This window comes from Sesamum indicum, linkage group LG8 (genome assembly GCF_000512975.1).
Source record: "Sesamum indicum cultivar Zhongzhi No. 13 linkage group LG8, S_indicum_v1.0, whole genome shotgun sequence".
NCBI lineage: Eukaryota > Viridiplantae > Streptophyta > Magnoliopsida > Lamiales > Pedaliaceae > Sesamum > Sesamum indicum.
In genome coordinates this window covers 18,474,427-18,493,123 of record NC_026152.1, presented here as the reverse complement: position 1 = coordinate 18,493,123, position 18,697 = coordinate 18,474,427, and the positions used below count along the sequence as shown (strand labels likewise).

The following is an 18,697-nucleotide window of genomic DNA, read 5'->3' as shown; positions in this document are numbered from 1 at the left end:
ACACACGCAAGGCACATGAGACTTTCTTGCCAAATTTGTTCTAAATTCACAAAAACTAAAAATACACAGAACTATTTTGCAACTCTTATCAATATATGAAATGAAAATATCAAACAGACATAATTAGAGGAGGCAAAAAGCAATTAAGCCTTTAGAAAAACATAACATGTCCAAACATAATATATGAACTATGCATGTCATTCAAAACTCAAATAACGAGTAGTATTTCATTTTTAAAGTGAATGTACATGTTTTATAAGCCATTATTACAAAGCAAAATGCAAAAGTTCATTTGATAAAAATTTTCAAGATTTGGAATTTGGGAAATAGATAATTTGTCACTAATTATGCGGTCACAAAAAAATAATATATATTAATTGAAAAAAATTAGTATTCAATTACAAATATTGATAAGCTAATTGATTTTGGTCCCAATATTTCTAATCTAACCACATTACATCCACTACAAGAAATTATCTAAATAGTTACGAAAAAATTTGATGTTAAAATCAACGTTGAGCTAATGAATAAATAAAATTCTTGCTAAATTCGTTGCTAATTTATATAAGAACTGAATTCCATTATTTCGCCAAGTATAAATCTCGTTGCTATTAGTATTATTTCTTGTAGTGATCCTTTGACTCCAAAGATGTTGTAATTTTCATTCTAAGTGAACTCTCTGTTAATTTTCTAACGTAATTAGCATGTAGAACTTAGAGGGTGTTCGGCTAACGCTTTTATAAAATATTTTATAAGCTCCTACATCTTATAACACTTGTTTTAAAAAAAAATTAAAATGCTTTTACAAATAGTACACATTAATTTAATTCCAAATAAAAATTTAATATATAATTGTTTTACAATAACAAAAAAATAATGGCGAATTATTAACTAAACTTTTTAATAAAAATAATATATATGTATATTAATGCTGGTCAAATATTAATATAGATATATCATTGATGTTTTCTTTGTTAACGTGATGATTATTTCTAGTCGTATAATTTATAATGTCTTGAATTTATACTTTTCAGTGAGTATAATATCTACACCAATCTTATTTTATTTAACTATAATAATTTATTATTAAATAATAAAGTTTTTTTTTTGGATGTTAGAAAAAATAAATAGCAAAAAAATTCTTTAAACCCTAGAGACAGAGAAAGCATGAGTGTATGAATAGGGATATTTTTATTTTATGACATATTAATTTTATATACCTTATAAGATCTTACAAAAATAGTTAGAAAAATTAACTTTTTCTTTAAGAGCTTATAAGATCCAAAATATTTTATTTTGAGATCTTATAAGCTCTTTAAAAAAAATAGCCACACAAATATTGAGAGCTTATAAGTTTAAACAAACACCCTCTTAATTAATAAATTGTAAAAAATTGTAAAAAATTAATGGAGAGTTCATTTGGGACGAAAATTGTAAAAAAATTTAAATTAATAAAGAATGCAAAGTGGTGAGGCCAATAATATTAGGACCAAAAATCGCAAAGAACCTAAATTATGGGACACGAAATGAAATTTTTTTTTCTTAATTTATCCCTAAGTAGTACATAATCGAATATTTATATATGGCTAAATTATATTTTGCCTTCTGAATTATATATATCGTTCCTTACACTTTGTCATCTAAACTTTTTTCTTTTTGTCCAATTATTATCTCAATTTTGTAAAATATTCACTTTGTCATATATGACCATTTTTTCGTCAGTTGTTTTGCCGAAAAAATTTTACTTGCAATACACATATGAGAAATATCACATCACATTACCCTTAAATATCATATATGCACAACATGTGATTTTTTATTTTTATTTTTTTGCAGAAAAATCAATCGAAAATTGATCATACATGTCAAAGTGCAAAATTTTCAAAGTTAATATAGTACGTTGACCAAAAACAAAAAAGTTTAGATAATAAAATATCAAAATAAATATAATTCAAATGGCAAGATATATTTTACCTTTCATATAAATCTACATGCATGCATGTACAAACAAATTATATGTATATGTGAAGTTCAGCGTACCTATGCCTTAATATTTTAAGCTCAATTTATTCAAACAAATAAGTAAGTTTTTTGCCAAAGCGATTCATGTCTGGTCCTTATAAATATATTGAATTTGAATAATTCGAATAATTTTTTATTTAAAATCGTCCAATGTTATGGGTGAATAGCAATTTATCTTCCTGTGATATTGAAAATGAGCACATTACCTCCCTATGAAAAAAATATAGCAATTAACCCCCTATACAGGGAGGTAAATTGCTTCATTTTAAAAATCATAGGGGGGTAAATTATTATATTTTAAAAAATACAGGGAGGTAAATTGCTATTTATTTTTTCATAAGAGGATAATTTGTTCATTTGCGATATCACAATGGGGTTCCTTGCATTTTCCCCCCAATGTTATCTAGAGAAGGTAATTTTGTACTTAATAAAATCATTTCACTTTATAATTTATTGAGTTGAATACTGAAGTTATCTGCTGTTTATCTTTATATTTTAACTAAAATTCATTTTCTTTTATTTGGGAAAATAAAATATAAGAAGATGTGAAAATTCTCGAAAATATATATAGGAATATAACCTACATTACCAAAAGAATTCCTTATAAGGCTTTAGCATGGTTGGTAGGAATATTGAGTACGTTATTGACATGCTTTTGGGATAACATTTCTACGTAAAGATATTAATTAAATAATATACATTATAATGTTTTCAGATCTTTTCTGAAAGAATTCTTAATACTTATTCACAAAAATGCATTGTTAATTAAATTTTCTTTTCAAAAAATAAAATAGAGTGTCGTCAGCAGCAATACCACGCAATGTGAGATCTTTTGCAAGATAGTTTTGTTAAAAATCTTTGAAGAGTTCTTTTCACATACAAATCTCTTTCCAATCTTAGTTTTTCTTGTGAACAAAGTAGATATGCTAATGTGAGTCTCAAAAGGCATTTTCCTCTCCTAATGAGCATGAATCTGAATTCCTATTTCCTATTAATTTGGTGGATGATGATGATCCCAAAACGAGATAAGAATAGTTATCTAGGTCATTAGACACAATGAAGAAAAAGGAACATCAAAAGTTCAAGTAGAGTATATACGAAAAAGAATGAAAATTTAACGAGGTAAAAGTATCTATATGAAACAATTAAAATACATCATACCTTACATATCGTGAATAGATTTTTCTATGTTCGAATCTTATTACATCTTTTATTCCATATACTTAATATCTGCCATGTAAACAACATTTTCTTTAAATAAACTGCACCATTGAAATAGGATTTGAAACAAAGTATTAATCCAATCTCTTATTTATCATGCACCTGATGAAGTATCTTTCTACTCTTTTCTATTTGAAGCATGCACTGGTTTTACAAGTATATACTCAAAGTCTCATGCTGTACACACACACACACACAGACATAGAGTAGAAACAACTCTTAGCGTGCATATTGACAAAACAAATAATTTCGGTATGTATAGATCTATCTCAATATATTTTTGGAGGTAAGCAATATATTTGAAGAATATTCCTTTATTTTTAAAAACTTTGAGGAAAATGAGGAGGCCCTCTAGACATTGATGATAAAAACATCAGAAGACAGATAGTACGACGTTGCAGGAAAGAGGACAGTGGGGTTGGGACTTCAACCGATCAGAAGTAAACCATAAAATCACAGAGAATGGTCCTCGATCAGGAATTGATTTGATTTGGTTGACAAGAGAGAACGAGAGGTAGAGGGAAGTCTATGTTTTTCCCCTAAAAGCATAAATCAAGATTCCTTTATGGAAAACATAAATCGAGGTTTCATAAACACAGAAATCAATTCTCCTCTTTCGCCTCAAATGGCCCGCCCATGGCCAAGGACAGTACAGTTCTTGAATGGTTTTTACGCACAAAGATGAGATTTAGAGACAAGAAAGCATATGATAACAGCAAATAATTTGCAGTCTTTATGTGATTAGCTCAAGATATCAAATTATGAAATGTGGAAATTCTGTATGTATGTATGCTCATTAATTCTGGACCTTTGTTCTACTGTGGGTGGTTTCAACCATTTCTCATTGTATAGTAACTTAGTACATTTATAGTCACTGTAAGAACTGAGGTGGGGGTGTACGTTGTTGTGTGTGTTTGTGTGTGTGTGTGTGTGAGAGAGAGAGAGAGAGAACCTTGAGCTAGAATAGTCGAAGAGCTTGCCGGTGGCTGAGAAAACAATGAGGGCAATCTCAGCATCGCAGAGAGTGGAGAGTTCTTGAGCTTTCTTAAAAAGCCCTCTTCTCCTCTTTGAAAAGGTCACTTGTCTGGCGGTAAGGTTATCAATCTTCTTGATCTGAATCTTTTGCCTCACCATCTCTTACACGCACTGCAACCCCAAGATTGTATTATTTTAGATATATAATCCAAATACATATGTATGTACGTACATACCATCACTCAGTCCAACGGGAAGAGAGAGAAGAGAGATGATGGGGTTTGAGACATGGGTTTTGAATAAAACTATAGAAAAGCAAAGAGTAAAGCATATCTTTCAAGTACAACACAGAATCTGCAACCAGAAAACCCTTCTTCCCAAAAATCAAAGAGAGGGGAAATTAAAAAAAAAAAAAATCAATCACAACCAAGACAGAATCTTTTCTTCAAAAAGGAAGAAATAAATAAAAAAAGAGAAATGGGGGGCGGGGGGAGACAGTCGGACGATGATGAGATTCTTCTGTTTTCTCGCACAAAAGTAGAAGGTTGCATTTGCTAATTCAGGGAAGAAATGACATCACCTGCAGAAGAAGAGAGAAAGCAAGCAGCGGAGGCAGCAGCCCTAGAGAGCGAAAGTAGAAAGAAAGATGAGCAGGAAAAAAATAGCAGAAAGCAACACGCAAATCTGAATACCAAGTTTAGAGCAGCACATGAAGCAGCTAAAAAGCAGCTTGCAAATTAATTTCCCATATGGGTACTGTGGTGGGGATGGTGGGGCTAAGGTGGGCTGCAACCTGACCCTCTCTCTCTCTCTCTCTCTATATATATATATATAGAGAGAGAGAGAGAGAGATAAGGTTTGATCCATTGAAATTACCTTTCTGGGACGTTGGTAACAGTGCTTTACATTTTTTCCTCCAATGAGGATGTCCCAAAAACAGGAAACTGTGGGAGTGTGGGAGCTTGGGAGCAAAATTCATTATTATTATCTAATTAGAAATTGGAATTTGTTTTCAGTATTAATTTATTTCTTTCCCTCAGTTGCTAATATCTTTTGTTTAAAAATTAATATTATATGCACATTATATTAATTTAATTGCAGATTTAATTTTAATTTGCACTAAAAGATCTCAATATATTTCTTATTTTTTAATAGGGGTATTTGTTAAAATATTTGTAATTTTTCAAACAACGTATTTATAATTAAAGCAAATTGCAGGAGAACCTGTTGTAATTTACCCTACATAAAAAAACAATAAAATGTCAATTATATACAATAACCTAATTTTTTAATTACAAAGTTAAATACGACAGTAGTGTAGAATTTATTAGTTAAATTTGAAATACTCGCACCACATTTCTCAATTCGACAAAAAAGAAGCTTCTAATTTTTTATTTCGTTTGAGTGTATTATATGAAAAAAAATACGAGTACAATAATTAATTTTAACACTACACGAAAATTACTTATCATGAATATTGGGACGTAGATGGCGTAAAACTAGGGCACGTCGCTATCCGCTATTAAAACATATATAACACATGCCGCAAAACAAACGAATGATCAATACTCTTTTGGAATAACATCAAGATGAGAATGATGATTTTTTTGAAAAAAAAGAAAAACGAGCCCTTTAAATTTTTTATTTTTTTGTTAAAAGTGTATTATTTTACAACGTTCGATCATAAAATAAATATTTGCTTTTAGACATTTAAGAAAAAAGTAAAAGTTTTGACATATAGGTATATATTAACACAATATATATTTTTCAAATACTCAAAATTATCAAAATGAAAAAAAAAAGATAAATATATAAATTAGAAAACATATATATATATATGTATATGTAGGTTGGAAGAATGTAGATGGATGGATGGATGGATGGATGGAATATTGGTTGACAATTGAAGCCAATTAAAAATGAATATCCATCTTGTCAAATAAATAGAGATTAAGCAGAGTGTTGGGGACAAAAGAGGGAATTCAACTGTCACAAGTCAGAAAACCTGACCAGCCATATCATCTTTCTATCTATCTATATATAAACACTTGAGTCCTTAATTTGGATAATATATACTTTTATATTTTAATAATAATAAAGAAAAAATTGAAGGATCATTCATCATAGAATTATTATTTTATTTAAAAAAAAAAAAAGTGAAATTCAGTGTGTGATTGAGGTGTGGTCCGTACAAGCAAACAGCATGGGGGGTGGGTCAAAGCAGTGGAAAATTGTGGTTGGTGTGTACGTCGTACCCAACTCTGTTCCCCACTGCCTTAATTTCCCTCCGAATTGTACGGACGCCCACTCTCCATCCCACTCAAGCCGTAAACTACCCTTATTTCTTCTTTTTTCTTTCGGTTAATTATTCTTAGATTTCTTTAAAAATATTAAATTATATTTTTTTAATAATAATTCTGAAATTACATTTTTTATATTTTTATCTAGAATTCTCTATTTATACATGAATTATTTATTTTGAATTTCTTTTTTTTTCCATAATTCTAAAATATGCATGTTTGAAAAGAAAACATCGAATCCCCTCTAACTTATGCTTTAGTATAAATTTGTATATTAGAAATTAGGTTTGTAAATGAGGTGGGCTTGTAAAAAATTTAGACTCCATATAAAGTTTAAGTTATAGAATTCAAGTTTTGGGGGTCATACGTTATGTATTCAACAGAGAGATGGACACTCTAATTATCCAGGGTTTCAATGATGGGATAATTGCATTTACACCCCTCAATTATTCCTTTTTAACAATTTAAAAATTATAAAAATCATTCTTGACAGAGCTTAAAACTCCAAAATGCCTCTATTGACTTGCCAAACTTTAATTTAACTTTTCAACGACAGAAATGTCCTCAGGGGCGCTTTGTAATTATCAAAAGATAGAAGGATTTGAATATAATGTTTATGGGATGAATAATATGACCTCGTATATTTTTTTATTATTTATACTAATTTTTAATTTTAATTTTAATTATTTTATAAACTTTTCTTTATTGAAGTTGTATATAAATTTACACCTCTTGATAATTGAAATAATGAATTATTTAATTAATATATTAAATGAAAATTAGTTACTAGCTTATAAATTCAAATTAAAAATTATCACACTTGTATAAATTATTTTAAATTCTTAAAATTTAAAAAATATTTTTTGTTTTTATTTATAACTAAATTTTATTAAGATCAATAAATTATAATTCAAAATAATTTATGCAATTTATATAAATATATTAAATTAGTAAAATAAATAATTTATTTATTAAAAAATATTTTAAATGATTAAAGTATTTTTAAAAAAAAATTATTCATTTTTTTCAATTCTATCGCCATGTCCACCCTCAACTCCTGCCGGTGCCCTCTCATTTTCACTGCCCCATTGTGGTCGACAACCTTGCCCCACTTGCGCCTAGCCTTTCACCCTCCTCCTCCGCCATCGTTGGTCATCAAAATATAAATATATATATAAATATTTAAATATGTACATATTAATATGTCCAATTATATACATATGTATATATTTATATAGTACAAACACATACACAAATATGTAGACATATATACAGATTCAATAAAAAAAAACTAATAAAATAATTTAAAGTTAAACTAAAAATTAGTATAAATAATTAAAAAAAATATATGGGGTCATATTATTCATCCCCATAAACATTACTTTGCCACCCCCTCTACCTTTTGGTAATTACAAAACACCCATAATGGTATTTTTGTCATTGAAAACTTAAATTAAAATTTGACTGAGTCAATAAGGGCATTTTGAGATTTTAAATGATATTAAAGGTGATTTATGTAATTTTTAAAAAGACATAGATGGTTTGTATAAAAAGACAATAAATAAGGAGGTGTAAAAGTAATTATCATTCTGTAATTTATTATTTTATTTTTTAATTCGATAAAAAGATATACGGCTTTCAACTATATATGCTAAAATAAATTAAGCATTTTTCTTTTCTTTTCTTTTTTATAAAAAAGATATATAATTATTTTCTTTATGTTTAACAGCTTAATTTAGACCTAATTCTTTATTGATTACTACGAAATCAAATTTTACTAACAAAAATTTAACTTGATCATTGGTCCAAATCCGGGATTTGGTTCAATGTCTTGCTGAGGTCTTAATTCGTGGATTTATCTCAAGCGGTACGATTTATCATGGACCGTTGTCCCAATTTTATCCTCGTAACTTTTGACGATTATGATGGAAAGTTCACCATTTTAAGTGGCCTAAGCTATATGGTTGGTTTTATTTAGAACATCATGAAACTCCTGTGTTTTATTTTAAAGATAATTGCACCTACACCCTTTAATAATGATTTATTTACATAATTATTTTAATTTTTTAAAAAATTATACATACACTCGTAAAAAATATTAGCATTATTTATATAAATCATCCATATTTTTAGAAAAATTCTGTATATATCCTTCAAAAACATAAATATCATTACAATAACAACCTCTGCTTTTTGGTTAGCAGGAGTGATTTATGTAATTGCGCAAAAGATAGGAATGATTTATGTAAATAAATCGAAAATCAAGGATGTAAAAATATTCATACATCTGGATGAGCAACTTGCTAGATTGCAAATCAAATGGAAACAAAAAGCCAAGCAAATATGGCTTGAGGATGGGAACACACACCAAATTCTTCCATCTCACGGCAGTCCTCCAATCTAAAGCAAACTTTATTCACTCCATCAAGACACGGGAAGGTAATGTGGTCATAGAGTAGGAACAAATTGGTAATGAATTCTCCCTCTAATTAAGTCTCTCTTTCAATCTTTGAGATTTTGCCAAGTGTTGTGACTACATATGAAAATCATGAAATATGTTTGATTCCTACTATTGAGGAGATTAAAGCCACAGTGTTTTAAATGGCGACATTCAAGAACTTGAGCCTGGATGGCTTCCCCGCGATCTTTTACAAAAAATTTCTGACGCATTATTGGAAGTCACCTCACTGATGCCATACTACACTTTTTCTCATCTGGACAGTTCTTGCGAGCCGTCAACCATGCATAGATCACCCTTATCCCCAGAAGCCTCTAAGTTGACATAGTTGACAAGTTTTGTCCCATTAGCCTCTGCAACACACCTACAAAATCATTTCCAAAATCCTTGCAAACTGGCTCAAACCCCTACTCAATAAACTCATATCTCCACTCCAACTGGCTTTTGTCCCGAGAAGAATGAAAATAAAAACACCATAATCTCTCAAGAAATCATGCATTACCTCCACTGAGAAAAGGGCCAGAAAGGATTTATGGCAATCAAAATCGACCTCACGAAGGCCTTACGATCTGGTTGAGTGGTCCTTCCTCCTCCAAGTTTTGAGAAAGCTTGATTTTTGTGACACTCTTGTCAACCATATCCAGCAGACGGAGCCAATTGGAATGGTCCTATTCCCCCTCCCCCTCCTTGCGTCCGATTTTCCCGGACGATGTTTTTGTGATAAGGGACCTAAACCCCTTGAACTCTTGATTAATGAAAGTTACTAGATAATATATATATATATATATACATATTCATACATATATTAATATATATAAAATTACAACTTTCGATTTGAAGAGAGGGTATTTTGGTAATTTACATTTAGAGAATCCAATTTTAAGCTTCCCCTTCTACAAAAGGCAAATAATAATACATACATTGACTATAGTTATGTGAAAAGTCTACCTTGTGATTGTCCTTTTCATACAATTTATCACGTTTCGTCCCAAACAATACAAAGTAGCCGCAACTTGTCCTTGATTTTGTGTAATTTATTTATATTGCAAATTTTATGAATCACTCATATTTCTCCAATATATAAGAGTAATCAGTGCGTGTGCTCAATTTAATTTTTTTATTATATTTATTAAACTTAATAAAAAGAGACTGAATAGTCAACCAATATTCATGAAATTAATTAACTCTAAGTGTGTACGAACAAAAGACGATCTGTGATATTATTTCGTCAATCTTTTTGTTATATAGATAATAATCATAAATTTTTTTATTTATTTCTTTTTTAAATAAATATGATGCATTAATTTATACATTTCATTATTATTCATAGTATATTTTAAATATAAAAACATATATTTTATATTAAAAAAACGACGTGCCACAAGGACAATTATATGTACAGTATAAACTATTGCCATCTTATGGACAATAAGGTTTGGGCCTAGGCCCGGCTCGAAAAAATTAAAAAAAACAATACTATAACTATCTTTTTAATTCTTAGAGTCACAAGCCCAATTTTTTCTAATTATGAAAAACTTTGTACCTTTTTTTTTTTAGAAAAAAAGACATAAAAATATATTCTCTTGTAGAAAGAATAAGACAGGGTTTGACTTGTTAATTTTTATCCAAGTTCTGAATTGATTTATAATAAAAATATATATAATTCACATAAAGTAATTTTATTTTTAAAAAGTAAAATATAATAATATACCGTACCATTGTTATATATATAAGCTTCTACGATCATTTATTCTGCAATGCATAATAAATCAGAATAAATTTACAAAGTGTAAAAATTTTCATCATCGTAAATTACAATAATTATATGATTCATTGTGAATCGAAATAAACCCACAAATTGATAAAAAATATATTTAAAGTAATTATTTTATTTATAGATTTAAGAAATATGCATGTAGGTAAAATGTCAAGTGTATGAGATATTTAATCCCAATGAGTGTATATTAATGACATAATAATTGAGAATCTAATTATTTTACATCTGAGATAGTAAAGAAACTATCACATTTATAACTGATTAATTACGTGACGATTCTGTAATATTTATTATATATATATGTGTGATTGATGATGTAATTTAGATATGTATTGTTTAATTATGAATTTTTTGAATAAATAAATAAAATTGGAGTGGAAGTAGTAAAATATTGCACATGTCCGTAATACATAAAAGCAGGGCCCCAACAACTTTCCAACGTCAGTAACTCAGAAGACGACATCTCTTTAGTTTAGTCTATCTATCTATCGGTGGTGAGTGAATAATGAATACTTACACCTATACATACACCACCATTCTTGTACTCATCCTTGCTCTCGTCAGACTCTTGTGAAATCCCATGCCTGCCCTCCTTATCCAACCCACACGTGGTGTTCTTCCCCCAAAACCCAGACCCGTTTTGGTCAACTTACGCCACCCTCACTCACATATCCCTTCTTGCTTCCTCCCTCCGTTACCATTACCCCTGCTTTGTCTTTGAAATAATAAAGAGACAAAAATGGAGCACCCGTTTTTCACGACGGCCGCTACTCGGGCGGAGGCTTTGCGCTGGCTCACAATCGCGGAGAAGCTGCTGTCGGCGCGTGACCTGTTGGGGAGCAAGTCGTTCGCCACACGCGCACGTGAGTCTGACCCCACCCTCGCCCCCGCCGACGAAATTCTTGCGGTGGTGGACACGCTCCTTGCTGGGGACAGGCGGATCGGGAATAATCAGCCCGACTGGTACTCTATCCTCCGGTTAACACCCTCGCAGGGCCGCGATTCCGAGCTCATTGCCAACCAGTACCGCGGCCTCGTCCTCCTACTGAACCCGCAAAGCAATAAATTCCCATTTGCTGAACAGGCCTTCCGCCTCGTCATCGAAGCCTGGTCTGTTCTCTCCAACCCTTCCCGGAAATCATTGTATGATAAGGAACTTGCGTTTTATTTGCAGCCGCAGCAGCACCAACCCGACCCATTTAACGAACCCATACCAGCATTGCAGCAGAACTTCATTTTCTTTGGGGGTGGCGGTGCGAGTAGCGTCGCCCAGCCGCAGGTGCATGGCGGTGGAAGTAGCAGCGGCTTTGGTGCCAGTCACTACGCGCAAGTTCAACAGGTACATGGGCAGCCGCAGGTTGACCACGTGGTTGGTGGGTCGAACCGCGAACCCCAAAATTTTATGGGTTTCCCTTCGGGTTCTCATTTTGTTTTCGGGTCTGGTTCCGGCTCTAAACCGAGTCACGAACCGGTCAATAATCAGGTAGAAGAAAGTTATTCGACTTTCGCTGGTAATGTGGGTTCTGATTCTGGGCCAGGCCAGGAGCAATTGGACAGTAAACAGAAAGAATCGCAAGAAATTTACTCAAATATTAGTGATAAATCAATTCATGATGATGTGAACGAGAGTGAGAATGTAGGAGAGACGATAGAGGATGAGGAAGATTTGGACAGAATGGAGTTGGAGGAGGAGAGAGTTGATTCACCGGAGGACAACAATGTATCAACTTTCTGGACAGCATGCCCTTACTGTTATTATATGTATGAGTATCCTAGGTTGTATGTTGATTGTACATTGCGTTGTCAGAACTGTAGGAGTGCGTTTCAGGCTGTGGTCATTCCATCGCCACCGCCAATTGTGGATGGGCAAGAAGGGTACTTCTGTTGCTGGGGCTTTTTGCCTATGGGTTTCTCAATGGAGAATTGGGAGAAAAATAAGGGTGCTGCTTCAGCCTGGACACCTTTTTCGCCTATGTTCACTTGCCCACAAATGGTTAATAATGCGAGCAAGAAGGCTGGTAGCTGGAAGAGCTCTGCTCCTAGGGTTTACGTTGACGACGACGAGGTTTTCGTGGAGATATCTGGCTCAAGTGAGTCTGACGGTGACTGGCAGGATGATAGGGAGAAGAAAAGGAAGAATAAAGGAAAAAATGTCTTAGGAAACGAGGCTACTACAACCCCCGGTCGAAGTGCGAGGGAAGTGCTTCCGGATATAGGCAAGAATGTGAATGTGGCTGAAGCCCTTGAAGCTCCAGACATGGTGGAGATGCCTAATAAGACAACTGGTGAGCCGAGCAAGATGGCAGTGATGGCGAATGCAAGGAAGCAACCTGGCAAGGTTGCGAAGAATTTTGGGAAGTTAGATTTGAATGTGGAGTTCAGCAATGAGGTTGAGGAACCTGCACCAGGTATGAACCAAGGGAATGGACCAGGCCGTGCAGAGGATGATAACATTGAAGGGATTGGTTTCTTTGAGGGTCTTGATGAATTTCTTAGCAGTCTTCCGATTCTTAACGTTGTAGGAGGTGACGACAAAGTTGTCAAGGCTGCTTGATATAGTAAGAACCTTTTTGGTCGTAACTGTAAGTAGTTGCGAGGTTGTCAAGGGTGTTTAATGTAGTAAGACTTTTCTTTTCTCGTAATTTTGACTTGTAGTAAATGATGTAGATCAACTTGGATACTGTACTTCTGCTTTTCTTATGTTTTAATTATATGTATATCTTGAAGCTGCATTATTCTGATCTGTTTCCATAGTTGTTCCCCTGTTAATTAGGTGATTGAGATCACTCGTGCAATCGAGCGAACAGCACGAGGAAGCAGGAGCTTTGATTTTATTAAATGCATGCAATATACCACAGCATGATCATACTTTATTGCTGACGACTTGTTTCTGTTGATTATTTGGATCTTAGTTGTCGTATTAGCATTATGTAGATGCACTCAATACCATGTTGTCGTATTAGCATTACATACATGCACTCAATACCATGTTGTCGTATTAGCATTATGTAGATCCACTCTTTACATGTGATATTCGTTACTTATCCACAAAACGTGCACGTGTCCTTCATTCTCTGGTGATATAATTATTTTTAGCTTCCGCAATCTCGTTCTCTGATGTGGAAGAATGTTTGAGATTGCCACAAATAGAGCAGCAATTATCGCGATGTATTGACTAGTGGATGAGTAATATGCTTGTTTCTTCTGCGAGGAGATATGATGCTTTGATGTTATTCAGTATCTATCTTGATCGATGATGAGCTTAAAAACAGAAGGAAGCACGTCCAACTTTGGAAGATAGGCCAGAGGAGTGGTGAATCTCTTCCTATCTCGATCACCATTGATTTGTTAGCTTTTGTGGCTAATTGAGGATAGCCGTGTAATGGAGATGTCATTCTTAGTGTGTTAGAACTTACACAAGAGCACACACACAATCTGCTCTTCTTCCCTTCTTTTCGTCTTGCTTTGTTGCATGTGCCCTGCTTGGTGTCTTCTCTTATCTGAACGCTTATGTACTTGCCATTCTTCCTTGTCCCGTTGTCTGGGAGAACGTTGTAAACAACATAGTTGCTCGTGTTATTGATGCCTGGAGTACTAAAGATCCGGAACTTGCTTAAATTTCTGGAAGGCCTCCATGTGTTGACTTTCATTACTATCTTATGAGGATCCCTTCTTTTAGGTTTGTTTTTCAGGTTTCTTGTCTGTTTTTGTTCTCCTCTGCTGCTTAAGAACTGTAGAAGGCATCCTCAGATCTCTCAGATGTCTTAAACCATACTGTCCAAATACACATGTAATCAAGCATCTGCCCCCATCTCTTCTACTTATGTTCTTTCACTGATATCTGGCTGTAACAGCTGCATTATCCTTGCATTGGGCCACCCTTATCCTTTTTTAAAGTGTGTTGGTTACACTGGAAACCATGACTAGTCTGGGATGTCATCCAGTGAGCTCTGGTTGTGAGAGCATCAAACCCTGCTATGCGCGGTTTAATATTAGATCATCAAGATTTACGGTCCAGATTAAAAATAAGTTTTTTCATGCACCAAAGCAAAGTACTAACATACCGTGTAGTGTAATTGGTGGAGGTTTGATCAAACCTGGTGTCTTATCTACACTCTGAATCGAATATTTTATTTTAAATTCTATTGCATTTTTTTTTTAATATATATACATCACGTATATGAATTTTTATTTGTATGGTCCTTCAAGATGTACATATTAAATTTAAACTTAAAATTAATTTGAGAATATTATTAATATATTTCCAATTCAGATACGAAAGCACATTTCCCATTCTTATTCGCACTCTCAGATTGATGAGGAAAGTTTCGGGACAGGCCTGGTCCAATCATTTGCCCAACCAAACCCAACTCCATAATGGGTTTTTGAGTCCATCATTGAATCTGGCCTTTGCCTGAAACCAAGGGTCGAGTTTATAGTCCTAGACCAACATCATGTGCAGTGATGTGCCTACCATTAGCACATTCGGCCCCACTTTTTTGGCAATAACCTCGATTTGATCGCAACGCATCAGTCCTTGCATTAAATTAAACATTGTTTTCTCCGTCTTTCTTGGAGAGCAGTAGACCTCCGATCCACCCAACTAACAACATTAAATTAGTACAATTCGGACAAAACTAACACTGGCTGGCAGAGTTGTATAACTACTACGGCATTTCATTCTGTTTCTTGATTCCATCTCATTCCTAAAAATAGCAAAAGGCCCTTGAGCGTGAACTGCTAGAAGTTCTCTAACAATGGCTCACGCCGTGCTTCAATCCTCGTCTCTATCTTGTTCCTCTTCCATGGACCGCTCTAGGACTTTAGTTAAAGCCTCCGACGTAAATTTGCAGCTCTTCTTGTTCTCTTTGTAGATTGTTTTAGATGCATGTCTATGATTATGTGCGGTCAGTTTCTTAGAATTGATGCGCTGTTGAATCTTTCTTAGTTCTTTTCCCCTTTGTGGCAGATCTTTGGTTCCCAGTTGAGATCTCCGGAAATTGAGCAGACCCACTTGAGATTTTTGGATTCTTTTAAGTAAGCACGCCGAAGTTGTGATCTTTTCCTTATATGTAGTTTTTGGAAAAAATTCTGTTCTTTGCTTGTGCTTAAGGTTCTGAAGATAGTTATTTTAGTTGTCTTTTATCTTAGAAATCTTGTTTCCTGCGGTTCATTTGTGTGAATTAACTGTTATTGATAAAATATCTGGGATGTGCGGTGATTTTGCAACTGGGTTCTTCTTTGTTTCATGCGACTGCTCATTGAATTGGTAATGTTTGAGGAAATGTCTATGACGAGTAAGCTTTTGCTTTGATTGATAACAACGATTTATGCCAGCACAGACACAGTAGCACCATGTACTGTGAAATGAACTGTCTGGTCTTTAGGTGCAACTGTGAAATGGTAGATTTCAAGTTGGATTGTTTACTATTGAGCTGATAAATTCGTTATAAAACTGATACTTGGAGGATGAATTCTGTGCATACTTTAACTGCACTTGCTTCTGTTCGTTTCTGAAGTTAAAATCGTTTAATACTCCGCATAATGTTTCTTGGTTAACTAGCCACTGGTCTGAGTAATAAAGTTCCTCAAGCGATAAAAAGAGATATAGTGAATAAATCCATTCAGATCCCCTGCATATAAAGGTTCTGATCATATCGTTTGATGGTGGTTTATAGGACCTACTTACTTTTTAAGATTAAAGACTTCCATGCAACACTCAAGGTTGATCCAGAGAGATAAGCATGCTTTTATTTTGATTTGAATTATATGTTCATTGATAAATTGGGTGTTATACTAATACGTTCTCTTCTCTGCTGTACGACTGCCTCTAATGAATATAGACGAAATCCGACTATAAGATTAAAGGCCTTAAGGGAGTCTCCCGGCCTAGCTCAGGAGATCATAGATGACAAAGCGAAAATCGCAGAGGTGACAAAAAAAGCACCCTATCATTTCAAGGAGTTGAAACATCGATTTCTTGGTTTCAAAAAAGATAAATACTTGTAAGAACTCGTAAATTTGTGTAAGTTTACAGCATTTAAAATGTAGAGCGGCTAGAGCCTCATGCTTTTACATTCTTCTCATTGCTGTAGGAAAGACTTGGAACACTACCAAAGGCTTTCTGAGGCCCAAGCACCTAAGGTACTTTTGCTTGAGTAGTTTTTCATTTTTAATAATCTGAAACATCATACCAGAAATCTAACATTTAGAAGGACAGTTCATGGTGATTGCTTGTGCAGACTCACGAGTTTGTCCCTCGAGCATCCTAGGATTTCAACCAGGAGAAGCCTTTGTGGTTCGCAATGTGGCAAATTTGGTGCCCCCACATGAGGTATCTCATACTTTTAGTTGCTTTATACATTCAGTATACAGAGGCATGGTGATCTAATTTTCAAGATATACTGAATCTAAACCATTGCACTCCTCTTGATGCAGAATGGACCTTCAGAGACAAATGCTGCCCTTGAGTTTGCTGTTAATTCTCTGGAAGTAAGTTAATGGTGTACTTAACATGTTCTCAGCTTGATATGTTTTTGATTACTCAAAGAAAAAAAAAAAAAAGATAGAGAGAGAGAGAGAGCTGGATATGCTTTTGGTCTATTTTATAGATTGATGAAACGAATGTGATGCTCTCTATTTGCAACAGTCTGCTGACGGGCCATTTCTCATGCACCTGTTTAAGCATAAAATCATAAAAGACATTAAAATATTAGGAAATAGAGGCCGAGATACAGAGAAAGAAACACCACAGTCAAAGAAAGGCTTGAATTAACTGATAATAATCATTGATAATCAACAGATAGCTTCAGGTGGTTTTCCTGAAACATCATTCCAATCTTGTGAAGCAGTGTTGCCTGCAAGCATTGAGGCCTCCAAAATGAATTTTTCCTTTTAAATAATATTTCTTAATCTATGTGTTATTTTAATTACAGTGTAGAGCATTCCTTTCCAGAAGAGCATTGTTAAAGGTATTCGTTTTCTACAGGTCGAAAATATACTGGTTATTGGTCACAGCTGCTGTGGAGGAATTAAAGCCTTGATGAGCTTAGAAGATGATGCAGATTCGAGGTTTGGTTAATTTCTCTTTCGTTCACTGATACGTAAGCTGTCTTACCCCCTCCCACTCTACCTGGACATGTTGTTTCTCACTACCTCTTTTGTGTTTTCCAGTAGCTTCATTAGAAGCTGGGTGACTGTCGGAAAGCCCGCCCGGTTCAAAACGAAGAATGCTGCTTCAAACCTCAACTTTGATCAGCAGTGCAGGCACTGTGAAAAGGTTCATTTCCCTCGGACTCTTACCTGGCTCACTATTTAGTATTATCTTTTATTTATTTGCTATAGACTTCTTAACATTCGCCTGCCGTTCTAGTTTCTATCATGTAAAATAAAGCATACAGTGCTCCCTCTTCTCTCTCCAGGAATCGGTTAACAGGTCCTTGTTGAACCTCCTAACTTATCCATGGATAGAAGAACGGGTGATAAGGGGCAAGCTTGCGATCCATGGTGGCTACTACGACTTCATTGATTGTACATTTGAGAAGTGGACCCTTGACTACAAGGGAAGTGGTTTGCTATCCAGTGCTGAATACTCCATTAAAAACCGAGAGTTCTGGGCCTGAGTTGCTCTCCTAGATTATTTTCTACGTGTCCATTTCCTAAGAATTTGTAGTACGACTTCTTTGTATGGCTTGTTGTTTGGTTCATTGGAGATGTACAATAAAAACGGTTTTTATCCAAGAGTAAGTTTATTTTTTGTTTTATGAAATGAGACGTCTTTGTGGCCGTTCCTAGGAAGATATAGGAGCATTCCCACATTCCTACAAGGACATGGGAGCATCTTATTACTAAATATCTTAGGTTACCTCGGCTACTTACAATTACATGTGTAATGGATTTGATGTTACAGATGCGGTTTTATATGTTCAACTGATAAATTTAATA

General features: G+C 33.8%; 3 protein-coding genes across 8 annotated transcripts in view; 2 read left to right on the top strand and 1 right to left on the bottom strand.

The window, feature by feature from the left end:
- LOC105169276 (MADS-box protein SVP) overlaps positions 1-5,020 on the bottom strand; it is a 7,395-nt gene extending 2,375 nt beyond the window's left edge. Inside the window, exons 1-3 of one of the 5 annotated variants that reach the window (XM_020695749.1) lie at positions 4,928-4,946; positions 4,799-4,839; positions 4,196-4,389 (exon numbers count right to left, since the gene is read on the bottom strand). In XM_020695749.1, coding sequence (XP_020551408.1) covers positions 4,196-4,377 — 182 coding nt within the window. In that variant the 5' untranslated portion in view covers positions 4,378-4,389; positions 4,799-4,839; positions 4,928-4,946. Of the gene's footprint in view, positions 1-4,195; positions 4,390-4,454; positions 4,547-4,798 lie in introns of those variants that run through there. The other 4 variants (XM_020695751.1, XM_011089644.2, XM_011089643.2 and 1 more) reach the window with 4 other exon arrangements.
- Positions 11,200-13,485, top strand: LOC105169275. Its single transcript, XM_011089641.2, has one exon. The coding sequence runs from the start codon at positions 11,493-11,495 to the stop codon at positions 13,305-13,307; it is 1,815 nt and encodes a 604-aa protein (XP_011087943.1). The 5' UTR covers positions 11,200-11,492; the 3' UTR covers positions 13,308-13,485.
- Positions 15,332-18,697, top strand: LOC105169274 (beta carbonic anhydrase 5, chloroplastic). 2 transcript variants are annotated; one of them, XM_011089640.2, is made up of 10 exons: positions 15,569-15,594; positions 15,723-15,790; positions 16,432-16,477; positions 16,597-16,758; positions 16,849-16,897; positions 16,974-17,087; positions 17,192-17,245; positions 17,742-17,824; positions 17,927-18,032; positions 18,175-18,697. In XM_011089640.2, exons 3-10 carry the CDS (start codon positions 16,464-16,466, stop codon positions 18,373-18,375), a joined length of 783 nt encoding a protein of 260 aa, XP_011087942.1. In that variant the 5' UTR covers positions 15,569-15,594; positions 15,723-15,790; positions 16,432-16,463; the 3' UTR covers positions 18,376-18,697. The 2 variants fall into 2 exon arrangements, with proteins under 2 accessions (XP_011087941.1, XP_011087942.1); XM_011089639.2 differs by lacking the exon at positions 16,432-16,477 and having other exon boundaries at positions 15,332-15,594.